Source organism: Camellia sinensis, chromosome 2, assembly GCF_055761805.1.
Source record: "Camellia sinensis isolate YWXY chromosome 2, ASM5576180v1, whole genome shotgun sequence".
NCBI lineage: Eukaryota > Viridiplantae > Streptophyta > Magnoliopsida > Ericales > Theaceae > Camellia > Camellia sinensis.
Genome location: NC_138962.1, coordinates 140,307,337 through 140,333,725, shown reverse-complemented (window position 1 = coordinate 140,333,725; position 26,389 = coordinate 140,307,337). Strand labels below are relative to the sequence as shown.

Here is a 26,389-nt window from a genome sequence, read left to right as displayed (position 1 = left end):
GGACTCATCTTCAGCTCTTCGAGCATGTCTGATATCTTTGCCCCTAGTTCGGGGGGTACTTCTGTTCTAGCTTTGCAAGCTTCTTCTGATCTTCTGATCTTTTGATCTGACTTTCCTAGCCTCTTGTTCGAGGGCTGCTTTGAATCTGGCCACACAGGCCTCACATTGTAGTTGACCGTTGAACATTCTGAATGGGCCCAAGGTTTGAAAGCAAGGGCTCGAGTTTCTAGGCTGAGAGCGATCCTAAGCTGCACAGTCTCAAGAGCGATTCCACACAGGTCTTCGCAAGACCGCGCAAAACATTTTGTTTTTGAAAGTTTTTAAGAAAGCGACAAATCGCTCGCGCTGAAGGTAGTGTGAAACCAGTCTGGATCAAGCCAGGGTCCTTCTCAGTACTCACGCTAACAAGCATGATTTCATTCATTAAGGGCTTAGCATGCCTCTCTTTCTCTCAAATGATCAAAGTTTTGCAAATCCCAAGGAATTCCTTCCTCTTCGTTTTTACTGCAATGTTCAAAAAGAGTTTTGAAAAACTTAGGTCGATGCAATGATTCTGGGGCACAAGAGAGCAGGTGGAATGCACTGCCATTTCATTCAGATTCCATCACACCTAGCACACGGCAGCAGCGAACACAGAAGTGCAAAAATTACTGCTGTTTCATTTAAATCTTTCTGGCACAATTGGCACAAAGCAGGAGCAAGCACAAAGCATGAAAAAACACTGCTGTTTCAATCAAATCTGCTGGTGTTACTGGCTCCCTGGCAGAAACAGACTCAAAACAAAACGAAAAGACAAGCATAAAACAAAATGGTGACGCCCGAGGTAACATCCCCCGGAATCACCCGACTTCTATACAACAGGACTGACTCGATACAACAAGACAGACCCAAAACAAAACGACAAGACTGACTCAATACCCAAGTCAGAAAGCACAAAAACTAGTATTTGCAAAATGTTCAAAACAGTGCGTGCCATACGCCACATCCGGAGTAATCTGAGTGCCGCCTGCAGGTGGTTCATCCCTCGATCACATCTCATTATCCCACCATAAGTTCACTGATCAAGTGCCGATAGACTTTGTAGGACCTGGTGCAGGGATGACCCCGTTGTCGATCAGATCTTGTATTTCGTGGCGGAGACGAAAGCACATGTCAGTGTCATGGCCGGCTCGCTGATGGAAGGCACAGTAGTCGGCTGGATTGTGCGAGAGAGGGAGGTTCTTTGGTAATGGTTGCGGCTCCAGGGGCTTCAGATGCCCTTTCTTGATCAAAACCCCAAGAGCCTTTGACAAAGGCATATAAAGTGGGGTGAAAACCTTCTTGGCTTGGGGTGGATATTTGGTTCCTTGTGAGCTACTTCCGGACGCACCGGTGAATGGGGTAGCTGTTTTTGATACGGTGGTAGCAACCATGCCCACATCAGAAGATCTTGCAGCTGCATCACCACTGGTGGTCGCATTCGAACTGCGGGAAAACGCCCTCCTGGGCTGCTCCTTATCCTGGTCAAACAGACCCTGCCTCATTGCATCTTCGATTTGTACCCCCATATCGTGTAAATCTGAGAAAGTGGGAAAGGGGATTACAATCATTCTCTGCATTAACTTAGGCTGGAGATTGCGCACAATCATCCGAATTTGATCCTTATCAGTAGGCCTTAGAGTCATCATCGAGGCCTTCGCCCTCCACCGGATCACAAAGTCCGAGAAAGATTCCTTGGGCTCCTGCCTTGTCGTTTCGAGATCACGAGTTGTGATCTCGATTTGAGTGTTGTATGAATATTGTGTGACAAAGGCCTCAGCCATCTCATCCCAATTCTTCTTCACTTCATCTTGTAATCTTGCGTACCAATGGGAGGCCACACCCGACAGGGTTCGGCCGAATAGTGAGAGCTTCTGTGGTCGTGTTAGGCCCATCGGCCGCAAGACGTCTGCAAACAGTCGAATATGGACCATGGGGTCGCCGGTCCCGTCAAAGCGGTCGATTTGTGGCATTTTGAACCTATCAGGGAGTGTTACGGCCTCCTCGGTATATACGTCTCCGATATCCGGCATAGCCTTGGCCCCTTGGGATTTTTTGAAGAGCTTCTCCAGTTTGCTCAATTTCAGAGCTGTATTATCAACCTCGACCTCGAATGGAGAGTCCGGGTGATTGGGTGTATGGACCTTGGACAGTTGTGGTGGAAGCGGGGGCGGAGCTGGCCCCGTTGGAAGACTTGTGTCCTCTTGCTGGTTCTGGATAGTCGGCACAGTATTCTGGATGTTTGGAGGAGCGTTCCGAACAGCAGGTATCTGCTCAGGTAATGGAGCCCCTGCCAGTGGAGAAATTTGTTGTGAAGCAGATGCCTCATTCTGCTGTTGCAGTCTAGTAATCAGTTCGGCCTGTTGGGTCATGATTGCGGCCTGCTGTTTGGAAAACTCCTCCTGACGGGCAGCGTCCTGCTGCATGAGTTTCATACTTTCTTGCATCTGGCGCATCATGGCCTCTATCCCTGATGTGTTCTGCCGTTCCATCTGACTGATTGGTATCTATCCCTTGCCTCTGGTGGAGGAACACTGATTGCCCTTGAACTGAATCTCTGACCTAGCAAAGTCTATCAGCACAAGTTCGATGAACCTCGGGGGATATCGGAGCCTTCAGAAGCTATGGTTCCCAGACTACCTAGCAAAAGAGAAAACAGACAGCATCTCAGCCTGATTCCATCTGAACGGATACAAGCATAGTTGAATGAGTGTGCCCTCTACTGAATTCTGCCCCAAAATCCTGCCCTAAACTGAGTCTGATACCCACGGGTAAAGCTGACTCCCAAATACTGATAGTAATGCCCGCAGGCCTGATGCCCAAACTCGCAAACTGGTGCCCGCAGGCCTGACGCCCAAACTCATACACTGATACATGCATTCCTGTAGAGACGCACTCTAAAGCACATAACAGATAAGTGAGAGCCAAAACACCCCTATGAAGGGGTAAGGTTTCCCTGTCCTATTTTGTCAGGAGCTAGGGTTTCACTACGCATGCAGCGGTTTCAAACAACCTATAAACGGGTAAGCAACCTGTCCTAGTATGGAATGGTCACTATGGATTCCGAATATGCACTAGGTCGAATGGTCAAAGAGGGTGCCCCGGTAAAACCGGGGTTTGTGTTCCCATACTGGCAGAGCCCACAACCGGTCAGCCTTATGGTCATGCCTTGACAAGACAAGCCTCCGGCAAACCGTTCAGGAATAGCAGATGGCAAACACGGTGTCCTAGGCGCACCAATGCAAATGCAATGCAAAGAAACACTCAAGTGTAGTCAAAAACAGATATCACGAGTTCGAGTCAAGTTCTCTAAATCCCCAGCAGAGTCGCCAGAAACTGTAACAAGCCCGCGGGGGGACCTCGCTACAGCTCGGACTCGACTTTCGCAGTCACGGTTCTAAATCTGAACCAAAGAGTCCAAATCCGGCAAATCGTTTTAGGAAAACTGATTTTTGAAAAAAGTGCCAAACATGGACTGCTTTGCCAGATACAGAGTCGCCACCTAAATATTTTATTTTGGGAAATTTAGGAAACCCTGACTCGGTGCCAAAAGGCCACGTGTCCGTCATCACCAAAGTTGCCTCGGCTCGGGAACTTGGGTACGATTGGGGAAGGTCACTTCGTGAGCACCCCCGCTCGCCCGGTCATAGACCGGCCTCTACTAACCATGATATCAATTTTTGAAAACTTTGTGTGTCCTTATTCCGGTTATTAGCCTAGGTTACTATGTGATGCTCACAGCATATAAGTATAGACCGGGTCACCTGAATTGGAACAAAACATTTCATGTTCGCCTTTTTGAAAATGGTTTGCTACCCGCAGGTAGGCTTAAAATGCAGATTTTGCCACCCGCAAGTGGGCTTAGAAAGATGGTTTTGCCACTATCTAGTGGGCTTAAAACAAACAGTCGATGATTTATTCCAATCTAAACAACTCAACCTTCACCCACAGGCATTCAGGCAGATATATCGCATAAGCACATAGCCTCATGGTAAGCATGCTATTCATGGCATTCACTCACACGCATGCAAGGATGCTAAAGCATAGAACTTACCGAGTACTCCAAGCCAAAATAGGAACTACATTAGAAATCATGCATGATCCTAAGTATACAGAAATGCCTAATGCCACACATGCAAAATGCAACTATAGCAGGCTCGGCTATTCTAAGATGGTATATGAAATGCTATAACTATCATGTATTCAATTTGGAATTGAAAGTACAATGCAGTTAGTATGATGTGCCGAGCCCGGTGCATGCAATACAGATGGATGATGCAAACATGCTGTCATACTGTATGCTAATTTAAATATGCCCTAATCTAACCATCATAAGCGGATAAATAAAAGGGAGAAAGACGTGGGGTTGGAAGACATACATCACACTCACGCACACTTATTACAGTTATGCCCTCACTCGGAGGGTCCGAATAAATAATACAGTCCAAATATTACAGTCCCCAAAATAAAAGAATATTACAGTCCAAAATATTACAGAATTTTAATTAATTAATGAATTAACTAGAAAGCAAATAAACTGGCGTGCAAGCCAGGGACTGCCTTGCTTCTGGTGGATGATGCATGTCCGGACTGTCTTGCGCGGAAATCCACCGGAATGCCCCAATTAGCCTCTGTTTACACCTGTTATTTTTTGAAAAGCGTGCCAAGTCCCGGAAAGTTGCTGATTCCTGATTTTGCTGCAACAGAGAGCAAGAAAGGGGCATAGCAATGTATTTGCACAAATATATGCATGTCTCGATCCTCGTGCCACCAATCACGCATACCGAGGCATGATGGCAGAGGAGTCGAAATGCACAACTCAATATAGGATGAATGCACATGAAACTACAGCTAAAACCTAACTCCATCATGGATAATCCGGAGTGTCGGTGACTGGGGAATTGAGACACATTCCGTCACTCGGAGTACGAAATGTACCTCGTTTCCCGTGCCCGGGCTAATTCCTATCCCGGATACGATGCGATATGCATGACATGCATGAAATGCAACTAAGATACAATCCTAACATACACAATGCGATGGAAATGACATGCCTCGAAATACGTGCACACGGGCGCGCAAACCGAGAAAATGACAGAATGCGATCTAAGATACAACCTAGTATGCACTATGCTATGAAAATGAGATGCCTCGAAATGCGTGCACACGGGCACACAAACCGAGATGCCTCAAAATGCGTGCACACAGGTACGCAAACCGAGAAAATGCAGAATATGATGAAAATGAGATGCCTCGAAATGCGTGCACACGGGCACGCAAACCGAGAAAATGACATGTCTCGAAATACGTGTACGCGGGTACGCAAACCGAGGCGATGATATGTGTCTCAAAATACGTGCACGCGGGCACGCAAACCGAGGCGATGATATGTGTCTCGAAATACATGCATGCGGGCACGCAAATCGAGGCGATGATATGTGTCTCGAAATACGTGCACGCGGGCACGCAAACCGAGGCGATGATATAAACAATGCGAATGACATGAAAATGAGATGCTCCGAAGTGCGTGCACACGGGCACGCAAACCGAGGCGATGGCGGAATGTGATGAAGTGACATAGAAATGACAAATGGGCTTATACCAACATGAGTGAGCCTCAGCCACACTCACATAGGATGCCGGCGGATGAAAATGAAGTGCCTCGAAATGCGTGCACACGGGCACGCAAACCGAGGCAATGACAGAATGTGATGAAATGATATGGAAACATGATATGGGCTTATACCAACATGAGTGAGCCTCAGCCACACTCACATGGGATGCCGATGGCAGAAAATGAAGTGCCTCGAAATGCGTGCACACGGGCACGCAAACCGAGGCAATACATACACAATGCAAATGACATGGGAAATGACAAATGGGCTTATACCAACACGAGTGAGCCTCAGCCACACTCACATCGGATGCCGATGGCAGAAAATGAAGTGCCTCGAAATGCGTGCACACGGGCACGCAAACCGAGGCAATGCATACGCAATGCAAATGACATGGAAAATGACAAATGGGCTTATACCAACACGAGTGAGCCTCAGCCACACTCACATCGGATGCCGACGGATAAAAATGAGGTGCCTCGAAATGCGTGCACACGGGCACGCAAACCGAGGCAATGATAAAATGTGATGAAATGACATGGAAAATGCAACATGGACTTATACTAACATGAGAGGGCCTCAGCCACACTCACATCGGATGCCGATAGCAGAAAATGAAGTGCCTCGAAATGCGTGCACACGGGCACGCAAACCGAGGCAATGCATACGCAATGCAAATGACATGGAAAATGAAGTATGGACTTATACTAACATGAGAGAGCCTCAGCCGCACTCACATAAGATGCCGATGGCAGAAAATGAAGTGCCTCGAAATGCGTGCACACGGGCACGCAAACCGAGGCAATGCATACGCAATGCAAATGACATGGAAAATGCAACATGGACTTATACTAACATGAGAGGGCCTCAGCCACACTCACATCGGATGCCGATGGCAGAAAATGAAGTGCCTCGAAATGCGTGCACACGGGCACGCAAACCGAGGCGACGCTAAAAGCGATGAAATGTGGCAAAAATGATATGCAAGCATACTAATGGAATTTCAGCAACAAAATATGGGGGAAAAACAGTCCCGAAATGTAGCGAAATGATACTAGATGCATGAAATTGTCCCGAAATGCAACATTAGGCGCCCGAAATGGCCTATAGCCATGCTAAACATGCACTACATGGACATGCAATGCAAAGACAGAAGCTAGACAGCCCCAAAATAAGCACTTTTCCAGTTATAAACATGGCCAAACAGCAAATATAGGTATGGCAAAAAGAGCATACAAGAATAGGGGCCAAGATAGGGGTAATGAAGCAAGTGGTATAAGCTAAACCCAAACTGAAAAATTTCCTTCTACAACAATGAAGATGGACCCAAAATATGAACATTTACAGTATATGGCAGCCTCAAAATCAGTATACAAATATGCTAAAAATGGGATGCAAAGCAAGGCCCAAAAGGTGCTATAACATGAAGTATATAAAATAATCACCAAACAGAAAAAAAAATGTGAATGAAACATGAAGTATAGGCCAAAATAAGGCCACTTTCAGTTCGGACCAAGGTCCAAAAACAGAAACCAAAAGGGCTATCCACTTATACAAAAATGGGGCCAAATAGGGGATTGAACTACAAGTGATACATGGAGACACCAAACAATGTTGAGCCCTTCTCCAATGTTAAAGAGGGGCTCAAAATAAGCCCTAAATCAGTTTACCACATGCTCGAAAATAAATTGCTCATGGGTCAAAAATAGCATGCAAAACTATGACATACAAGATGGTCAATGAAGCAAGTGTATCATGGAGGGGTCAAACAGGGTTGAGCCCTTAATGAGAAGTGAAGATCAGCTCAAAAGATGGCCCTTTTCAGTTAGGGCCGGAGCTTGAAACAAAAAGGAAGTGAGGCTTAGAAATGGATCAAGAAAAATGGTCAAAAGGACAAAAGTGTAACTTACCCTTGAAGATGAAAATGATATATTTTTGTAAGCAAGGGAGGACAAAATGTACGAATTGATAAAGAAAGAGGTAAAATGGTGTTCACTGATATTTTATAGGTCTTGATATAATTAATTCAAAATAAATATAAACATATTTAATATTTTTTTATAAAATAAAAAAGTAAATTATAAATACATTATCTCAAATTTACTTAAAATATAAATTATCATGTAATTTTGAAAAATTACGTGTTTAATTAATTATTTTTATTAATAAATTATTAAGGTAATTAATAGTTTTTAATAATATCATAAATTTATTTTAATTAATAATTTAAATAATTTTATTATTATATAAGAAAGAAGTTATGAATTTTACTTGGAGGAGTCTAGTCCGAGATATGGATTGGAGGGGTTGTTTTGGCTTGTGGGACCTATCAAACGTCCTGTTTTGATAATTTGAATTGTTCATTTTGTCGATCACTTCGTATATTTTATCCCAAAAAAATTAGGTCGATATGATAGGTGTAATTTGTTCAATTTATTATTTTTGTCATCAAAAAAATATATGATTTATTTTTACATCTATTTTTTTAGTGAAAAATATAATAAATTGAATAAGTTACAGTTATCGAATCAATCTAATTTTTTTAAATAAAATATATGAAATGTCTAACAAAATAAACAATTCAAATAATTGAAATAGAATCCGTAATAAATCCCATGAGTCTAAACAACGTCTATATTTTAAACTCCTTTTATTTTAAATGAGAAATTTCAAAAAATTTATCAAAATTTTTATTAAATATGTCACATATGTAAAATCTACATTAAACAAGACATTTGTAAAAATTTTGATAATTCTTTTCGCTCTCTAGCATTTTCTTTTTATTTTTTCAGTCTGTTGAATAAAAATTTTCAAATTGGAAAGAATTTTTCAAAATTTTCCAGGTAACCAGACAGAGCCGAGCAAAACACTCACAGAGCAATCACAGACGTATTCCTAAGAAGAAGAAGAACAAGACGAAGACCCCCCCAAAAAATGCGACCTCAGTACCAACCCACCAAACCTATCAACAACAGCAACAACAAGAAGCTCTACTTCTTCTACGGCCACCGCAAGCCCTCCCAGAACCGTCCCACCGTCCGCGGCGGGCTTTTCTCGAACCGTCAAATTCTAAACCCCAATCGCAATCCCAATCCCAACCCCCAATTTGATCTCCAAAAATGGGACCCAGACTCCCCCACAAGCCTCTCAACCCCACCCACAAAAACCCCATCTGAGAAATTCTTCTCCGTAGCCCAAAATCTCTCTCCCGTCGCTCGCTACATCGTAGATTCATTCCGGAAGCACAAGAATTGGGGTTCCCCCATTGTTGCAGACCTCAACAAGCTTCGCCGTGTGACCCCCAATCTGGTGGCCGAGGTCCTCAAAGTCCAGTCTGATCCCAGACTCTCTTCCAAGTTCTTCCACTGGGCTGGTAAGCAAAAGGGTTATGCTCATGATTTTTCTTGCTATAATGCATTTGCTTACTGTTTGAACCGCAACAATCAGTTCCGGGCAGCTGATCAGGTCCCTGAGTTGATGCACTTGCAGGGTAAGCCTCCCACTGAGAAACAATTTGAAATTCTTATTAGAATGCACTCTGATGCTAATAGGGGTCTCAGGGTGTACTATGTGTATGAGAAAATGAAGAAATTTGGGCTGAAACCCAGGGTTTTTTTGTATAATAGGATAATGGATGCGCTTGTGAAAACGGGTCATTTGGATTTGGCAATGTCGGTTTATGGTGATTTTAAGGAAGATGGGTTTGTGGAGGAAAGTGTTACTTTCATGATTTTAGTTAAGGGTTTGTGTAAGGCAGGGCAGATAGATGAAGTTTTGGAGCTTTTGAGCCGAATGAGGAGGAACTTGTGCAAACCAGATGTTTTTGCATACACGGCAATGGTTCGTGTGTTGGTTGCAGAGGGGAATTTAGATGGTTGCTTGAGGGTTTGGGAGGAAATGAGAAGGGATCAGGTGGAGCCAGATATTATGGCTTATGCTACTCTGGTTACCGGGTTATGCAAAGGGAGACAGGTTGAGAAAGGTTATGAACTGTTCAAAGAGATGAAAGCGAAGGGGTGTTTGATAGATCGGGCTATCTATGCATCATTGATTGAGGCATTTGTGGCAGATGGGAAGGTTGGTTCAGCTTGTGATTTGTTGAAGGATTTGATGGACTCTGGTTATAGGGCTGATTTGTCGATATACAATTCTCTCATTGAAGGCTTGTGTAACCTGAACCATGTTGACAAGGCTCGTAAACTTTTCCAGGTCACAGTTCAAGAGGGTCTCGAGCCAGACTTCGTGACTGTGAATCCCATGATGTTGTCTTATGTTGAATTGAAAAGAATGGATGACGTTTGCAACTTACTTTTGCAGCTGCAGAATCTGGGTTTTGAAATCATTGACTATCTTTCAAGATTCTTCTCATTCATGGTGAGAAAGGAGGCTAGAATAATGATGGCTTTAAAATTGTTTGAAGACTTGAAGGTGAAAGATTATTGCAGTGTTTCAATTTACAATATTCTTATGGAGGCTCTCCACAAGATTGGAGAGGTGAATAAGGCATTATCACTCTTTCATGAATTAAATGATTCAAAATTTGAACCTGATTCATCAACTTACAGCAATGCAATTACATGTTTGGTTGAAGTTGGAGATATCCAAGAAGCATGTACGTGCTATAATAAAATAAAAGAGATGTCTTCAGTTCCCTCTATTGCTGCCTATTGTTCACTTGTTAAAGGGCTCTGCGAAATTGGAGAGGTCGATGCAGCTATGATGCTAATTCGTGACTGCTTAGCAAATGTTCCTAGCGGGCCCATGCAATTTAAGTATATTCTTACCATTCTTCATGTTTGTAAATCAAATGATGCTGAGAAGGTGATCGAAGTTCTAAATGAGATGATGGAAATAGGTTATCCTCCTGATGTTATTTTATATTCTGCTATTATCTCCGGCATGTGCAAGCATGGAACACTGGAGGAGGCAAGAAAAGTGTTCTCAAACATGAGAGAGCGCAAGTTTCTAAGTGAAGCTGATTTGATTATTTATGATGACAAACTAATTGAGCACATGAAGAAGAAAACGGCAGACTTGGTGCTGTTAGGATTAAAGTTTTTCGGTCTGGAATCCAAATTGAAAGCAAAAGGTTGTACACTTCTGCCGACTTGAGAACGTGAAGTTAGGTACTGACCCATTGATTTTTGGTATGACATTTACCTCTTTTAATATTTTTGAGTAAATTATATATAATTACATATGATTGATTCATCATCTTGCTTGAGTAGTATCTAATACATTGTGGTTGAATCCTCTTTCGGACTCTTGCAGTCATAGATGGATTATGCTTCAATGCATGATTGATGTGAATAGCTACCAATTCTTCATTGCCAATCTTTTATTATTATAAAGTGTAATCTCTTGTTTGTGAAATAACAAAAGAAAAGAAGAAAAAGAAAAAATCTCCCATGGTTAGGTTGTTTAGTACATCGTATTGGCCTTGCCATGTGAAGCTATCCACAATAAGCTCAATGGAAAGCAATGTATTTTATATATATATATATTAAGTGAAGGAAAAGAAAATTTAAAGAGGAGATAAATTTTGAATTTTGGTTTGGTTACTTCTGGTTTGTTACAATTTGAGGGTTTCTTGGGGGCTTTTATAAGTGAGTTCAGCTTTTGTTGAGTCATATATAATGCATTCAAGTTAGTTTTCAACTGTTTCATTTTTATGCTGGTTTTGAAAACTTTTCTGGCTAAAGATGCTTAATAATTGCAAGATCTTATTAAACAACCTGTTAATTTCAGTTATGTTATTGGGTCTTTTATGGATGGGTTTTAGCAGGTTGATATGGGTTTTTACTTGTCAAAGTTTTTTAAGTTTCCAAATATAGTCCAACTGCTACTATATATTGGTCTGTAGTTATTTCAACTCTATAGATTAAAAGCATTGGAAGTTGTAGTTGTGATGCCTACAGAATTACAGTAGTGATGCATAGCATCTTCCTCTTTGCGACTAACGGCCTACAGGGTGCAATAAATCCAATTGATGGTGTCACAAAAGAACTCTTGAATTCGCCCAGCCCCAAACAATAATGTTCTAGAGGAAAATGCCCTTTAGGAATCAGAATAGAATCAGAAATTTCCCTTTAGGAATCAGAAAATGCCCTAAAGTGTTCGGTTGCTGAATCAGAAACCCAGGGGGGACAAAAGGGAAAGAAAGAGAAGAGAAAACAGGGGATTTTAGGAGGATGATCGTAGATCAACCTCCTACCTTACTTTGTAGAGCTGCCAAGCCGTTATACCCACTTTCTTGTAGTTAATAGGTCAGTAAATAAAAGCAGGCAGCAAAAGCTTGGTTTGAAAGGTGCAATATGTATAAAAAATAACCTTTCTTCCCTGTTGATGGGGGATCAAGGAAAAGCACGTCTAAAGACCTATTTTAGGTTCTAGAAACGTCCACACGAAGCCTAATAATAATTTAGGAGATTTCATTTCTAATTTTATTTTATTTCTTGTTTTTTTTCTCTCTCTCTCCTTATTTGGTCCATATATCTATATATATATATATGGGCAAAATTCACTTAAGCTCCCTGTGGTTTGAGCCTGGATCATTTTATCCCATTATGGTTCAAAATAGGCAGAGAGACTCCCTATGGTTTTGTACTGAACTGCCACGATAACTCTGTCAATGTAAGTTATAAAAGGATGATAATAGCCTTTATCTTCTTCCTCTAATTCTAATTATCTTTGAGGGGGTAAAAAAAATTCAAACTTGTCTCCATGATTATTACTAGTGAAGCATAAATAATAATAATAATAATCTAAATTCTAATTATCAAATTTTTTTTTCTTGGATAAATAAACAAATTTATTAGAAAAGCATCAAGATGATGCAAAGAATACAAAATTCAAACCCCCAAGGACAAATTGCTAAGCTATCAAATCCTCTACAAAATCTACATAAGCTAAAATATCTGGATCAATCAACCCTATAACCCGATTATATAACAACACCATAAACACCCGCCTCTCCAGCCAAGAAATCATATGAGACACCCCTTGCAATACACGCCTATTGCGCTCCAACCAAATAAGCCACATTAAAACAGTGAGAGGCAATCATCAATGCCTTCCGATGTCTCCTCCCAACCCTACTTCCAGCCCAACTTTGCAAGACTGCCAACACCGAACCTAGTTGCACCCAAACCAAACCAAAAGTCGCCACAATAAGCATGCAAAGCCAATATGTAATTGGGCAATGAACGAGCAAATGGCCCACCGACTCAGCATCGCCATAACATAAACAATACCAATTCACCAGTATATGCCCACGGCGCATTAGATTATCAATTGTCCGAATACGTCCTAAGGTCACCTTGGATGGTGTGCCCAACACCCAAACACATTTCCAAGGAAACGAAGACGCATCAACATGAACAAGCGCAACATATTGGGAAGACACAGAAAAAAGCCCCTTAGAGCCGGGATAGACCCAAACCATAAAATCTTCCCTTACACCCCCAACTTGTAACCCATATAAGAAACCCAACAGCTCCACTAATTGATTCACTTCTCAATCCTGAACCTCATGACACAGCCGCATGTTCCAAACGACCGCCTCTCCTTGCCCCGTTTGAACCGCCCCCACTATAACCTCACAATCTTCTGCAATCCCAAAAATCAATGGGAACAATTGCTCTAAAGAAGTATTCCCACACCACCTATCACGCCAGAATGGACTCTATCTCCTAACCTTACCTTTAGCTGAATCCTTTGCCAAAACTCCTCATAGTCCAACCAAATTCTTTTCCAGACACTACGACCATGAGGCTGTCCCACCCTACCCGAACACCACCCCCCTCTTCCCAGACCAAACTTTGCCACAGTCACCTTCCTTGATAAATGCTCCCTTTCTCCCACTTACCCAGCAACGCCAAATTAAAACATAACCAACCGCCTAATCCCCAAGCCCCTTTTCTCCTTAGGACGACAAACTCGATCCCATGCCACCAAATGAGAATGAGAACCCTCCCCCTCATTTCCCCATAAAAAATCCCGCTACAACTTCTCAATCCGTTTCGCAACTGCCGCCGGGATCACATGAACCGACATAAAATAAGTCGGGATACTTGACAAGACACTCTTGACCAACGTAATCTCTCGCCTTTAGATAAATGTTGTCGCTTCCATCCTACCAACCGCCATTGCATACGCTCCACCCCCTTACCCCCCACCCCGAGGGCCTTGAAAGAAGCTCCCAAAGGTAGACCAAGATACGAAATTGGTAGAGGAGCCATCTTGCATTCCAAAATCGCTGCCAAAATCGAAAGTCGAGCCATATAATAGAATGGGTCAAAGTGAAACACGACAATAATTTAAGGGGTCTATTTGTACGCTTTTATAATTTATGGGGTAAAGTGATACTTCTCAATAGTTTAGGGGTTCATTTGTAAGTTTTCATAGTTTAGGAGGTTAAAGTGATACTTTTCAATAGTTTAGGGGCTCTTCATGTAAATAACAAAAAAAATAAAAAATAAAGAATTATGTGTTTGACCTTTCTACCTAATACCATGGTCCTTGGTGATTAGGGTTGCAAATGAACAGAGTTCCTCGCGTATTCGGCTCAATTCGTTACGTATATAAATAGGCCCAAGCTAGATGTTTAGGCGTGTTTGATAAATGAGTCAAGCTCGAGCTAGTATAAGCTCGACTTATGTATTATTTATTTAAATAATAGGATCTACTATTTGTATATTAAATAATGTAAATTGTGTTATATGTCATTTAATATGAAATAATATCTAACTAGCTAACCAAACTTGATTATCGAGCCACACTTTTTCTTCATTATTGAGCTTCGAGCTCAAGTTGTGTTGTATTAATTTTCGAACCGAGCTCGAGCCTTGCAAAGTTCGGCTCAGCTTGACTCGTTTATAGCGCTCTGGTAATTCAAAGAATATGCAAGATACGTTAGAATAAGATGTCAATTCCTTCAAAATTGATTAAACACTCTGAGGGTGTGTTTGGATCATGAATTTGGGTAGTGATTTGGAAAGGGAAAAGAAAAGGGGAGAGGATTCCCTTTTCAAATCCCTATCCAAATCTACTATTTAAATACAGCCTAAAGGAGAACAATTGCTGACAGACTTCCATGAGAAGCACCAAGAAAACTATGAAAACATTCACATACAATTTTTTCAACTTTCCAAGTCCTTAGGAAAGCGTCTTCTTGAGTAATATTTGGATGATCTTCCTGTTTTGCTTGGTTTAGGACATAGTAACCGTGTTAGCCAACCCTATGGTCATTCTTGAGGGACATCTTAGTCATATGGCCATGATACCCTTGTTAGAGAGAGTTGAGTACAAAATCCGAACGGAATAGCCTCTTTAGATGTCCAACCTAATGGAGTAGGAGAAAATAGGAATTTACTAGGGTATGCTGAGAACTTTGACAATGGGTTTGAAGTATTTCATAGGCCGCCCAGACCTTTAGGTAGGCACCAAGAGAGATGCCAAGCATAGGTATTATCTTGAGGTGCCTTCAACAAAAGATCAGATTAGATGCCCCTAGCTATGTTGGTAGGTTGGATTCTAACGCTTTCTTGGATTGGCTTGAGATGACTATTTTGACTAGTAGATGCCCCTAACGTTGATCATGTAAACGTGTGATCAGATGGATCAGATAACATCCAATTGTGATCTGGTGCATCCAGTCAACACACTCCTTCGGTGTGAGACACGGTCCGCATTGTAGATGTTCGATTCAACAACCATATCTCAACCTGAATTTATCAGATGCGATCAATGGACAAGACCCATCCAATCAGGTACATCTAGGCCTAAAAATATTCTGCGAATCCAGCCATTCATTCCACCCCAGAATTCAGAATTCTCTGTCTCTCTGTCGCTGTCTCTCTCTCTCTCTCTCCACCCCATTCAATATATTGGTTCTTCTGATCATATCAAGGCTATTCTGGTTTACAGTTGTTTGTGCAAGCCACCGGTAGATAGATCTTTACTTTAGATCAGACTTTCATTGTATCTTGGAGGCAAATTTGCTCTAACCTAGTGCACACAATCTAATGGGGGCAAATATTGTCTTTAGGAAAGTAACATTATAACACAATTTGAAGCAATTATTTTTGTCATTTTCTTAGAGGTTCTCGAAGACACAAGATTTGAAGACTATCTTGCAGATCAGATTTTTCCAACAATAAGCTCAAAGAATGGTGTTAACTTGAAAAATCAGTATATTCTAATACTAATTGGAAAAAATATTGATTTGTTGATATAATTACCTTTGGTGTTGTTTGGTTGATTTATCTTAAACACAATCTAATTCGCAAGCATAAAAAAGTAAATCAAGTACACAAAGAGACTCGCAGTTGTTAACGTGAAAAACCCAAACAGGAAAACTGTTAGAATTTACCATCAACTACCACCTCACCTACTCCACTAAACCTAACCCACTACACCACTACTACCTCACCTACTCCACTAAACCTAACCCACTACACCACTACCACCTCACGTACTCCACTAAACCTAACCCACTACACCACTACCACCATCCACTACACCTACATCTATATAAGGAACCATTTGTAATAGACAGAAATTAATTAATATCAATCAATAATACATTGAATTTTAACTTGGTATCAGAGCGGGTTTAGAACCCAGTATTTTCACTTCACCGGCAGGCGGCAACCTCACCTTGGCCGCCTGCCGGACCTCAAACTAGTCCGCTAAAATTCTCTACACATACCTTCACTTTCCCCAGTTTCTTCGAACAGCTCCTTCACGTTTGAAATCACTTCCTCGTCCAGTTCCACTGTGGCGTTCAAAATCACCACCGTCTTGTCTCTCTCTCTTTTTTGCTGCAGTTAGAAGCATTCTCGCAGATGAGAGTTTTGCATTTTCTCTCTCTACTTTCTCTCTCTAGCTACTAGTCTGCCAAAACGGTTTGTGGGGGAGAATTTGGCTTTAGGGTTTGGTGGTTGCAGTAGCAGAGACCTGCTACTCTGTTTTTTATCTGCAGAATTTGAGTGCTTTGACTTGGATTTAGAGTTGGGTTTGGTTCTAATTTTGCTGGTTGAAATCTGAAATGGAGTGAGACTTCTTGGGTTTGAATTCTAAAGATTCTGTAGTTGTTGTGAAGGAAGAGGCTGTTGAAGGATGTAAAGACTCAGCATTTTCAAAGGGTTCAGGAGTTCAGTGGCCCTTGTCAAACAAGGTTTCGGCCCTTCCTCATTTCATGTCCTTTAAGGTTGCTCAAGATGAAATGAAGCCAAAGGTGATGTCAGACCCACTTGCTGCTTCTGGATTCATGTCTATATCAACAGCACATGCATTGAACCACCTCGGGCCACCCATTCACTATTCTTATTTTAACATATTTTCCATTATAACATATTTTAACATCTTTTCCACCCAGCACCATCATCACATTTTCCACTTTTTTGTTTTTAAATATATATATATATATATATATTTTTTCTTTTTCTTCTTTCCACATAAAAAAAAATGTTGTCTATCATCTCCATCATTTGCCTTCATTTATTCCACCCACCAAGCGCAAATAAAATAAAATAAAAATAAACCAACATAAAAAAAAAAAAAAAAAAAAAAAAAAAAAAATTACAAATTTGCACACCAACCCATATTTTATTCATCTCCGGGATCACCCCCGATCACAATTTTACACATAAAAAAAAAAAAAAAAAACAAACAAAAACAAAAACAAAAACAAAAAACAAAAAACAAAAAACAAAAAAACAAAAAAAAAAACAAACAAACACTGCAGACGGCCACACACCGACATCCCTTCTCTACTCTGCCGCCGGTCTCTTCTTCTTGCCTCCGTCCTGGACGGCCCTTGCCGGTGTTGCCTCCGTGTTTCCTTGTCCACCGAGCACGTTCACTCCCCCTTGCTCCTCCACTGCCGCATATGGCGGTCCTCCAAATCGAAACATCACGGTGGCCTTCCGCTTCAGCTCCTTGTTTTCTGCCCTTAGCACGCTTATCTCTGCTCGCGCATCCTTATACATGCGTTGGAGCAAAGCCAGCTGGGAGTTTAAATGCTGCACCTCATTTGTCCTACTCTGCAGCCGGTTCGACAAATTTGTGACCGCCGTCATGCTTTCCACACATGCCTTCAAAGTATACTGATTGGCCTCCACATCCGACTGCACTGCCATTCTTTGCTCCACAGACCGCATCGGAAAGTTCAACGGAGTAAACTCCGTGGCGCTTGGTTGAGGTTCCAGTGCCACCGCACCAGTTGTCTCTCTTGTTGACTCATTGAGGTCGGGAAAGAGAGTGAGCAGACTCCGGGAAGATGAAGCCATTTTCTGGGCCACAGAGTATTACAGAGTATCTCTCTCAGAAATCTCTCTCAGACAACAGAGTGTTACGGACTATCTCTCTCAGCAAAACGAAGAAGAGTTTTTGTTTTTTCAGAGGTTTTTCGCAGCTTTTCTCTGCCTCAGCCTCAGCCTCTGTCTTATAGCCGAGGCAGCCACGCGCATCGCGCGCCTCTTATCACCAGCCGACAAACGGGCACGCAAGCCAAGGCGCCCACGTGCCTCGCCATCATGTCCGGCACACCTTTTGATGAATTGGGCACGCCTTTTGATGGCACGCCTTTTGACAAAATTGGGCACACCTTTTGAGGATGCCACTTTTCCAAGGGTCCGACAAGACTCTATAAACTGTCCCGACATTTGATACCGGTTAGCTCCTTTATGGGTCCGACAAGACTCTGTAAACTGTCCCGACATTGATTCCGGTTAGCTCCTTTATGGGTCCGACAAGACTCTGTAAACTGTCTCGACATTTGATTCCGGTTAGCTTTTTCAAGGGTCCGACAAGACTCTGTAAACTGTCCCGACATTGATTCCGGTTAGCTCCTTCATGGGTCCGACAAGACTCTGTAAACTGTCCCGACATAGATTCCGGTTAGTTTCTACAAGGGTCCGACAAGACTCTGTAAACTGTCTCGACATTAATTTCGGTTAGTTTCTACAAGGGTCCAGCAAGACTTCGTAAACTGTCTTCTACAACGGTCCGACATGACCCCATAAACTGTCTTCTACAACGGTCCGACATGACCCCATAAACTGTCTTCTACATCGGTCTGACACCGCCATCCAGTGTCCTCTACAACGTTATGACACCCCCATACAGTGTCCTCTACAACGTTATGACACCACCATCCAGTGTCTTCACCAATGGTCTGACACGACCATACAGTGTCTCCTATCCTTTTTTATTTTTATGTATTTTCTTGTTTTGTTCCTCTCTTCAAACTCAAGTTGGTTAGTTTCTATCCTCCTTGAGTTTGCGGGGGGCTGTTAGAATTTACCATCAACTACCACCTCACCTACTCCACTAAACCTAACCCACTACACCACTACTACCTCACCTACTCCACTAAACCTAACCCACTACACCACTACCACCTCACCTACTCCACTAAACCTAACCCACTACACCACTACCACCATCCACTACACCTACATCTATATAAGGAACCATTTGTAATAGACAGAAATTAATTAATATCAATCAATAATACATTGAATTTTAACTAAAACCATGGGACCTAGGTCAGAAAACCATTCCACTATAAAGTACAAAATATAATTTGTAACTTACAAACCAACTCTAACCGAATCCATGATGTCAAATCCACAATCTTTGTCTTCAATGGTTAGGTGAGTATTGTATTCACAATACATCTAGATTCCACCATGAGCTGAACACAATCCACTTTGGAATCCACCAAGGCAATCGCCAATGTATGAAAAATGATGTAGGTGGCAGAGATTGAATGATCTTCAGCACAAAGTATTTTGAAGTACTCCAAACTTGTTTGGGTACACACCCTCTAGGGTCCTATTTATAGTTGAAGTGACCTAGGGTTGACTTAATGACCTCTTCATGCAATATTGGCACCTTCCACTCGAGCTCGCAAAATCCTGCTTGTGGGTGCTTTAAAAATAGGCATTATGGTGTAACCTCGCTTGAGCATGCTTTTTGCAGAAATTCCATTTACTTCCTTTGGCTCATTGAAAGCTTGTACTCATGTGCATTATGGACATGTAATTGTTGGATCCAATGGTCCAAAAATAGGGTGCATAGCATATTACACCCCTTTAAGGAGGGGTATATGGAAGTTGAACCCATGGTACTAAAATAAACCATTCTCTAGAAATTAGGTATTCGTTTGAGAGCCAGTAGCCAGTTTATTTTTTTAATATCTTATAAAAATTTCATTTAAATATCAAGTTTAAATTATTTATCTTGTATTGTGTTCGTCTCTTTCACACTTGTGTTATATAAAAAAAAATATTGTATATGCAATTTTATTTTATTGTTTAATTGTTGATATTCGATTTTAGTATCATTTTTTATTTATTTAATTTACTTTTATGAAGTATGGAATGGATTGGATATGGATATGGATATGGGACACGTGTCACTTTAAGGATACATCAATTTAAAAAATTCCAAAAAAATAGGGTACTATTGTATTCTCACTATTTTCTTTTTCTTTAAGAAGTGAAGTATTGAAAAATTATTCTCGTTAATGATTATACTCTAATGCTACTCAAGAATTATTACAATCCCAATTTCATAGTAGTTCAAATACGTGAATATCCAAAAAGTATCATACTCAAAATTAAAGAAATTTATTTCAAGTTTTGGATACATTTAGGAAGTATCAAATACGTATTTGTGAGCATTCAAAGAGTATTGTTATCCAATATGGGTACGATATGGATATAACTCCCTTTTAGAACTGTCCGTGCTTTGTAGGTCAAAATGCTAGGTTGTGGTCCAACCCAAAACTGAATGGACCCAATTCAAATAGAGTCGCTCACTAATTGGGCGGATTTGGGTTGACTTGTCTAAACCACCAACCTGAATTGACCCCTATCCAATCCCACCCATTTGCCATCCGTAGTGTCATCGTAATTAACGCAACCTGAATTGAGCAAAATGGTCCTTGTTTCTTTGTTCTTTGCATCATTTTGTCAGTCTTGGAGAGAATTTTTTGTATATTTCAGTTTATATATATATGTTTTTATATTTTGTTTGGTCGAATTGTTAGAAGTTTCAAAGTAACTAGAAAGAGAGTAAATTTTTAATGGTGTAAGCCTTTCATTATTGTTTACAGAATCTATGACCTTACTCATATCCAAGTTAATCATATGACTGGGAACTTACCAGTTGCTGGTTTTTGTAGGTTGATTTGAATCTCTGTAGGATTCAAATGGCAGATGCAATCATGTAATGCTTGAGGCTTCGGCTATTGATCCAAAGCTTCTGCAGAATCAGAAGTGGTAGTGACTATGGCCAAGATTCTTTTTGTATCCGTCCAAAGGCATGTGGATCAATTCATGGTCAATGTTTGTCAAATTTTGAAGTATACTACAACAAAGATGCTAAAGGTTGAATAGAGGAAAATGCCTTTCTTATACAAGGTTTGGATGTAATGAAGAGCAATGCCGACATATTGAAGATGCTCCCTTTGTTGTGGAGCAATCATGGCACCATAGCAGTATCTGGTGATTTGTGAGTGCCTCTCACTCACATGCGTGACTGTTGAAACGGGGGTTCATAGTCTGGGCGCCGACCTTTCATATCCCATTCAGTTGAAGTTCATTTGGCTTTTCCATGAATATGTCTTTTGAAGTACTGAGATTCATGGTTAAGAACATTTCCTCACTCCAAGCCATATTGTTGCTTGATTTCCGATCCCAAACTCCAAGTTCACAAGATTCTGTTTGAGTTATATCAAAAGATTAAATTTGCGTCTAAATGCTCCATTCTTCATGCTAAGTCAAGCAGTGTTCAATAATCCGTGCAAGCAACATGGATTTGTGCCATTCTCGTTCGGTCCTGCTGGTGTCTAAGAAATGTATGAACTTACTCTAAACAAGCTTGAACAATTAGAAGCTGCAGGAAATTTTCTTTATTGGTCAGTGAGATTGACCTGGTGAAATGAATCACTACACAATTGTCTTATTGGTCAAACTTCAGCAAGACTGATGTGCTTTTTATTCTCTTTTTATTTTTTTATTCTTCCCTTCACTAATAATGCTCTGTCCAATGGTAGATTCCTATGCACATCAATGAATACATGCAGATATGACTATTCTCTTGATTATGTTCCTTGAGATTTTATGGCCGTTCAAATCCACAAAGTGGAAGTTCTTTTTGTTTTGTTGGAGTCCTTTATTCATTTTAAGGAATAGATTAGTCGTTTAGTAACAAGAAATATTATAATAATCGATGAAAGAAAAAACAAAGAAAGGAATTGTAATCAATATATATTTGTATATATAAGAATCTCTTTTCTTGTGGCTTGTTTTGAAATTGGTTATTTTGTCCTTCAGTTTGGTTGGTGAAACAATTTAGATGGTGGCCTTTCGGAAATTATGTAAAAAAATTTGTTTGCTTTGGTTGGGAAGGTTTGTCTTGGGTTGTCCATTTTGTTCTTAGCTTGTTTTTGAATTTCCTATTTTGTTCTTTAACTTGGTGAAATAAGGAAAATTATTAGGTGCTCTCGGATTATTATGTGCCTATATTTCCTTACCAATCAATATTTACCACGTCCTCTCATATTCTTCAATTAATCAATATAAAATTATAATACTTCATCTTCTTCACCAATCACAATATCATGGAGTATCACGTGGCTGTACTTCGAAAATTACCCAATAATTGCTTGTGAAGTAATTGAGGTGGTGGGCTTTTGAAAATTATGTAAGGAATTTAGCCTAATAGATCAAAATGAGAGATTTTTTTGAGTTTGTTTATAGAATGATCATTCCTTTATAATAGTGAAGAATCAGTTTTTAATACTTTTTTCATCATATATGAGAATGAACATTTTAATTGATCATTTCATTCCACTTTCATTTCAGTAAACTAAACACTACTAATGAAACTTATCACATCAAATAAGTATTGAATAACAAAATGAACTAACCCAAAAGACATTTATATAAAACAACAAAATTATTGAATAACTAGTTTGGTGACTATTTGAAGTTGATATGAATTTAGACAATACCACAAGTGGTCATGAACAAACACTCAAGTGTTAAAAGTATAATTATGTTAGAATTATAAGACTTATTATTTATTTATTTTTAATTTTTAGTATTTTTAATAAAATTTATATAATTTGATCAAATATAATGATTTATTCTATTCAATTGCATAAAAAAATATTCTTTTTTTTTTTAAATTATCAAAATACAAAACTTAAATATACCGTAATAATAGCCCGTACCTTGCACAAGCCTTTTTTTTTAATTAGTATATATATATATATATATATATTTGTGTAAATTACACTGGCACTCCTTGAGGTTCCTATTTAACACAGATCCCTTCCTCACATTTGAAAAATTAAACTTACCCTCCATCAAATTAAAATGACATATTTATTCCTTAGCCTTTATACATGTAAAATAATAAAATGATATTGATATTTTGTTCATATTATTTCAAGAGAAATAACAATCATCTTATTTGGTATAGCGATTCCGGTTTTGACCAATCACTTGTTGTATTCCAGACTCGGGTTTGTATGGTTTTGAATGGTGATTCATATCTTGTTTCCCTTTTATCTCCTCTATTTTGGTTATTGGATTGTAATTGTGCGTTTGGAACAGGTTGGTTGCTTGTTTTTCCAAATCTTTATTGCTTAGATTTTTGCTCCTCTGCTCGAGCGGCCATTCTTGCGCTCGAGCGGGCTTTGCAATCTTTCCTCCTCCGCTCGAGGGGCACTTCTTGCGCTCAAGCGGGCTTTGCGAACTCTCAGTACTTAGCAGGTCTGCAAAACTATTAGGAGAGTGTTTTTTAAGCTCAAGCGGCGTTTCCTGTGCTCGAGCGTTGGTTTGTTGTCTGCAAAACTTCTGGATGTGTGTTTTCTACGGTCAAGAGGCTAATTCTTGCGCTCAAGCGGTGAGTGTTCGTTGTGTCTTGGCGCTCGAGCGGAACAACTTTTTGTATCTGACGCTCAAGTGTCAACTCTTTGGCTCGAGCGGACTGTACGTATATCAGATCGCGAAAGTGACATTTTATATCACTTTTTCATTCTTCTCTCTCTCTAAAACTTTCTAAAAACCTAGATCTTGACTCTTCCTCTGTAAAATACTCTCTCTCTCTCTCTACATTTTGGCCTAGATCCTTTGGGTTCTCTATCCTAGTGTCTTTGAAAAAAAGTTAGAACATTTCAAGAACATCATTTTGATCCGATTAGAACGTGAGGGTTTTGCTTTGCTTGGTCTTCTCTTCTTGAGGTAGGGATTTTCTACACTTTAATATGGGTTTTAACTTAGTTATTTGTTATTGTGTAACAATGATGGGATTTGGGGGTAACGTGAACAACCCTAGGGTTTGGGTGTAAAATGGAAAGAGGGGTTTTGGTGAATGAGAGGTAAATGATTGTGGGGTTTGAAAATGATGTTGTATGGTGTCAAAATTGTTGATTTTGGTACTTGGTTGAGACTTGGGAAGAGAAGGAGTTTTCCCTAAAATGGTTATGATATTTATTTTGTATAAATAACTGAAATTGGTATTGTAAACAAGAAATTGGATGAGTATTGAAATACATGGTGGAATTGAGTAGATGATATCGGTGGAGGATAGCTATGACTATTGTAAAAATTTCATAAGGATTAGGTGAATTAAAACTAATCCATGGTTAGTTATCATTGAACATGATCATGTTTTAAATACATTGCATATGTATGATTGTTTGGGAGGAGAAATGAGATGCACCCCACAATTTGGGAGGAGAAAGGAGATGGGCTCCATTACAATTAAGTTGGTCGGAGTGTCCTAGGTGAAAGTCTCGAAATTTATATATGGGTATCGATCCCACGGACGAAATTTTCGTAAAATGGCATATTGAAGTGTTGTGTGTTAATGGTGTGATTGTAGAACCATTGAGTTCTAGTCTCATTTGGTTATTGAAAAATAATGAAATTGGCTCATGTACTAAAATGAATTGAAGGAGAATGAAATGAAATATGGATTTGGTATTCTATGACTATATAAAAATGTGAATGTTTTATCCCTAGCATTGTATATGCACATTGCACTTATATCTTTGTTAAATCTCATATATTGTGCTAGATTACTTCTACTGGGTTGTGGCTCACCCTATTTGGGAAAAACATTTTCAGGTATTGATGGCATGTCTCTACCAAGGCAATAGCATTAGAGGGACTTTTGGGAAGCAAGAGCTTCTTTGTTTTATTTCACGTTGTATAGCCTAGGGCTTAAATTGTACGAGCTAATCTCACTTTTGTTGTAACGATGCTAATGCTTGGAAAGGTGTAAGCCTAAAGGGCATTTATTTATGCTGAACTCTTTTGTACTATTAATATTATGAAATGAAAGAACTTACACTCTGATTCATGCCGTTATTTATATATATTTGGGTTGAGCTTATGGTTATATTTTTGGGGCGTTACAACTTGGTATCAGAGCGTACCGGGTTTGAATACTTTGGGTACATAGGAAGTGGTTAGTACCACAATGGGTTTGTCTCGCTTTACAAAGATGTTTGTATGCTAGTAATGTTGTGTGATAACATGTCGATTGGGTATGGGATTTAGTTCCTAACATGTTGATTGGGTCTACGGGTTTCTGGAAGTTCTATTAGAAGAGCACTTGATCACTGTTGTTTCTAATTGGAACTCTAGCAACGCCGCGAGACGGTCATTATCTAAGAAGGAAATTTGTATGTGTTTACATGATTGTGTGCTTATATGGAGTGATTTACTGTTGTCCATCGCACTAGGACGCGAGTGAGTTAGCTTCAGCACATTTATGAATGTGCTAATCTTTTTGTTACCTTTATTAGGATGTCAGGATGAGGTCGTGGTGGTAGGCGTGGTAGGCCTAAGAGGCACGAGATGCCTATACCGGATGAAATTTCGGCGCAAGAAGAAGGGGTTGGTCAGGCCAACGTAGCCGAGCCAGTAGGTCAACAGGCCATGTGCACCTTAGCCCGGGAAATGGCAGGAGCTTTGCAGGAATCTATGGACATTCTCAGAGCTGAGAATCAAGTTCAGGCCTAGGTTGCGGAGGCAGGGCCATCTTTTCTGAAGAGGGAGTTTTTCTGGTAAAACCCGGGTGAGTTTTTGGGCAATCCAAAGGAACCACTGAAAACGGATGAGTGGTTAGAGCAGATGGTGAAGACTTTTGAGATGCTCGGCATCAAAGACGGGGGTTTAAGAGTGACCTTGGCGTCCTTCCAGTTAAAGGGAGACGCGGATCAATGGTGGAAGTATGCGCGGGGACGCATTGGAGGGACTTGGGAGGCTTTTGTCGACACCTTCCAGGACAAGTTTTTGCCTCCCACTGTTAAGGAGAAGTTAAGGGACTAGTTTTCTAACCTGGTGTAGTTGAATACACCAGTGGCTAAGTTTGAAGTCATATTCACTAGCCTCTCTAGGTTTGCACCTGAGTTGGTGGCGACAAAGGAGCGCCGTTGTTTGGAGTTTGAGAAGAGGCTGAGGATCGGGCTCATGTTTAGAGTGGCCGGTTCCATGATTAGAGACTATGGGCGCCTTATGGAGGCAACAGCCCATCTTGAGACCATTATGCAGGCAGAGGAGGAGAGGATAAGGGGCTCTAGGAAGAGTCAGGATAGTCAGGGGGACGATAAGAGTCAAAGGGGTTCTAACCCTCAGTCATCCCAGGGAGCTCGGTCGAGGTCCACCTTTCCAGTATCGAGTTCGGGTTCTGGAAGGGGTGGTTAAAGAGATTTTACTCATTAC

At 40.5% G+C, this 26,389-nt stretch overlaps 1 protein-coding gene and 1 long non-coding RNA gene across 5 annotated transcripts; one reads left to right on the top strand and one right to left on the bottom strand.

Moving 5' to 3' along the window:
- Positions 1–8,425: 8,425 nt before the first annotated feature.
- On the top strand, positions 8,426–21,753 carry EMB3131 (Pentatricopeptide repeat (PPR-like) superfamily protein). Of its 4 annotated transcripts, none has more exons than XM_082915691.1 (2): positions 8,426–10,759; positions 20,814–21,753. In XM_082915691.1, the coding sequence occupies exon 1, from the start codon at positions 8,568–8,570 to the stop codon at positions 10,743–10,745; it is 2,178 nt and encodes a 725-aa protein (XP_082771817.1). In that variant the 5' UTR covers positions 8,426–8,567; the 3' UTR covers positions 10,746–10,759; positions 20,814–21,753. The 4 variants fall into 4 exon arrangements, with proteins under 4 accessions (XP_082771817.1, XP_028116066.2, XP_028116065.2 ...); XM_028260265.2 differs by having other exon boundaries at positions 8,427–10,759; positions 20,830–21,753; XM_028260264.2 differs by having other exon boundaries at positions 8,427–10,780; positions 20,830–21,753.
- On the bottom strand, positions 17,377–19,169 carry LOC145820348 (uncharacterized). The gene is made up of 2 exons (XR_014361653.1): positions 19,017–19,169; positions 17,377–18,974 (listed from the first exon to the last, which is right to left on the bottom strand). It is a non-coding gene; the product is annotated as an uncharacterized LOC145820348 (long non-coding RNA).
- Positions 21,754–26,389: the final 4,636 nt, after the last annotated feature.

Bases quoted from the DNA above. Each gene is read 5' to 3' on its own strand.
- EMB3131 (XM_082915691.1), top strand. From the start codon at position 8,568: ATGCGACCTCAGTACCAACCCACCAAACCTATCAACAACAGCAACAAC.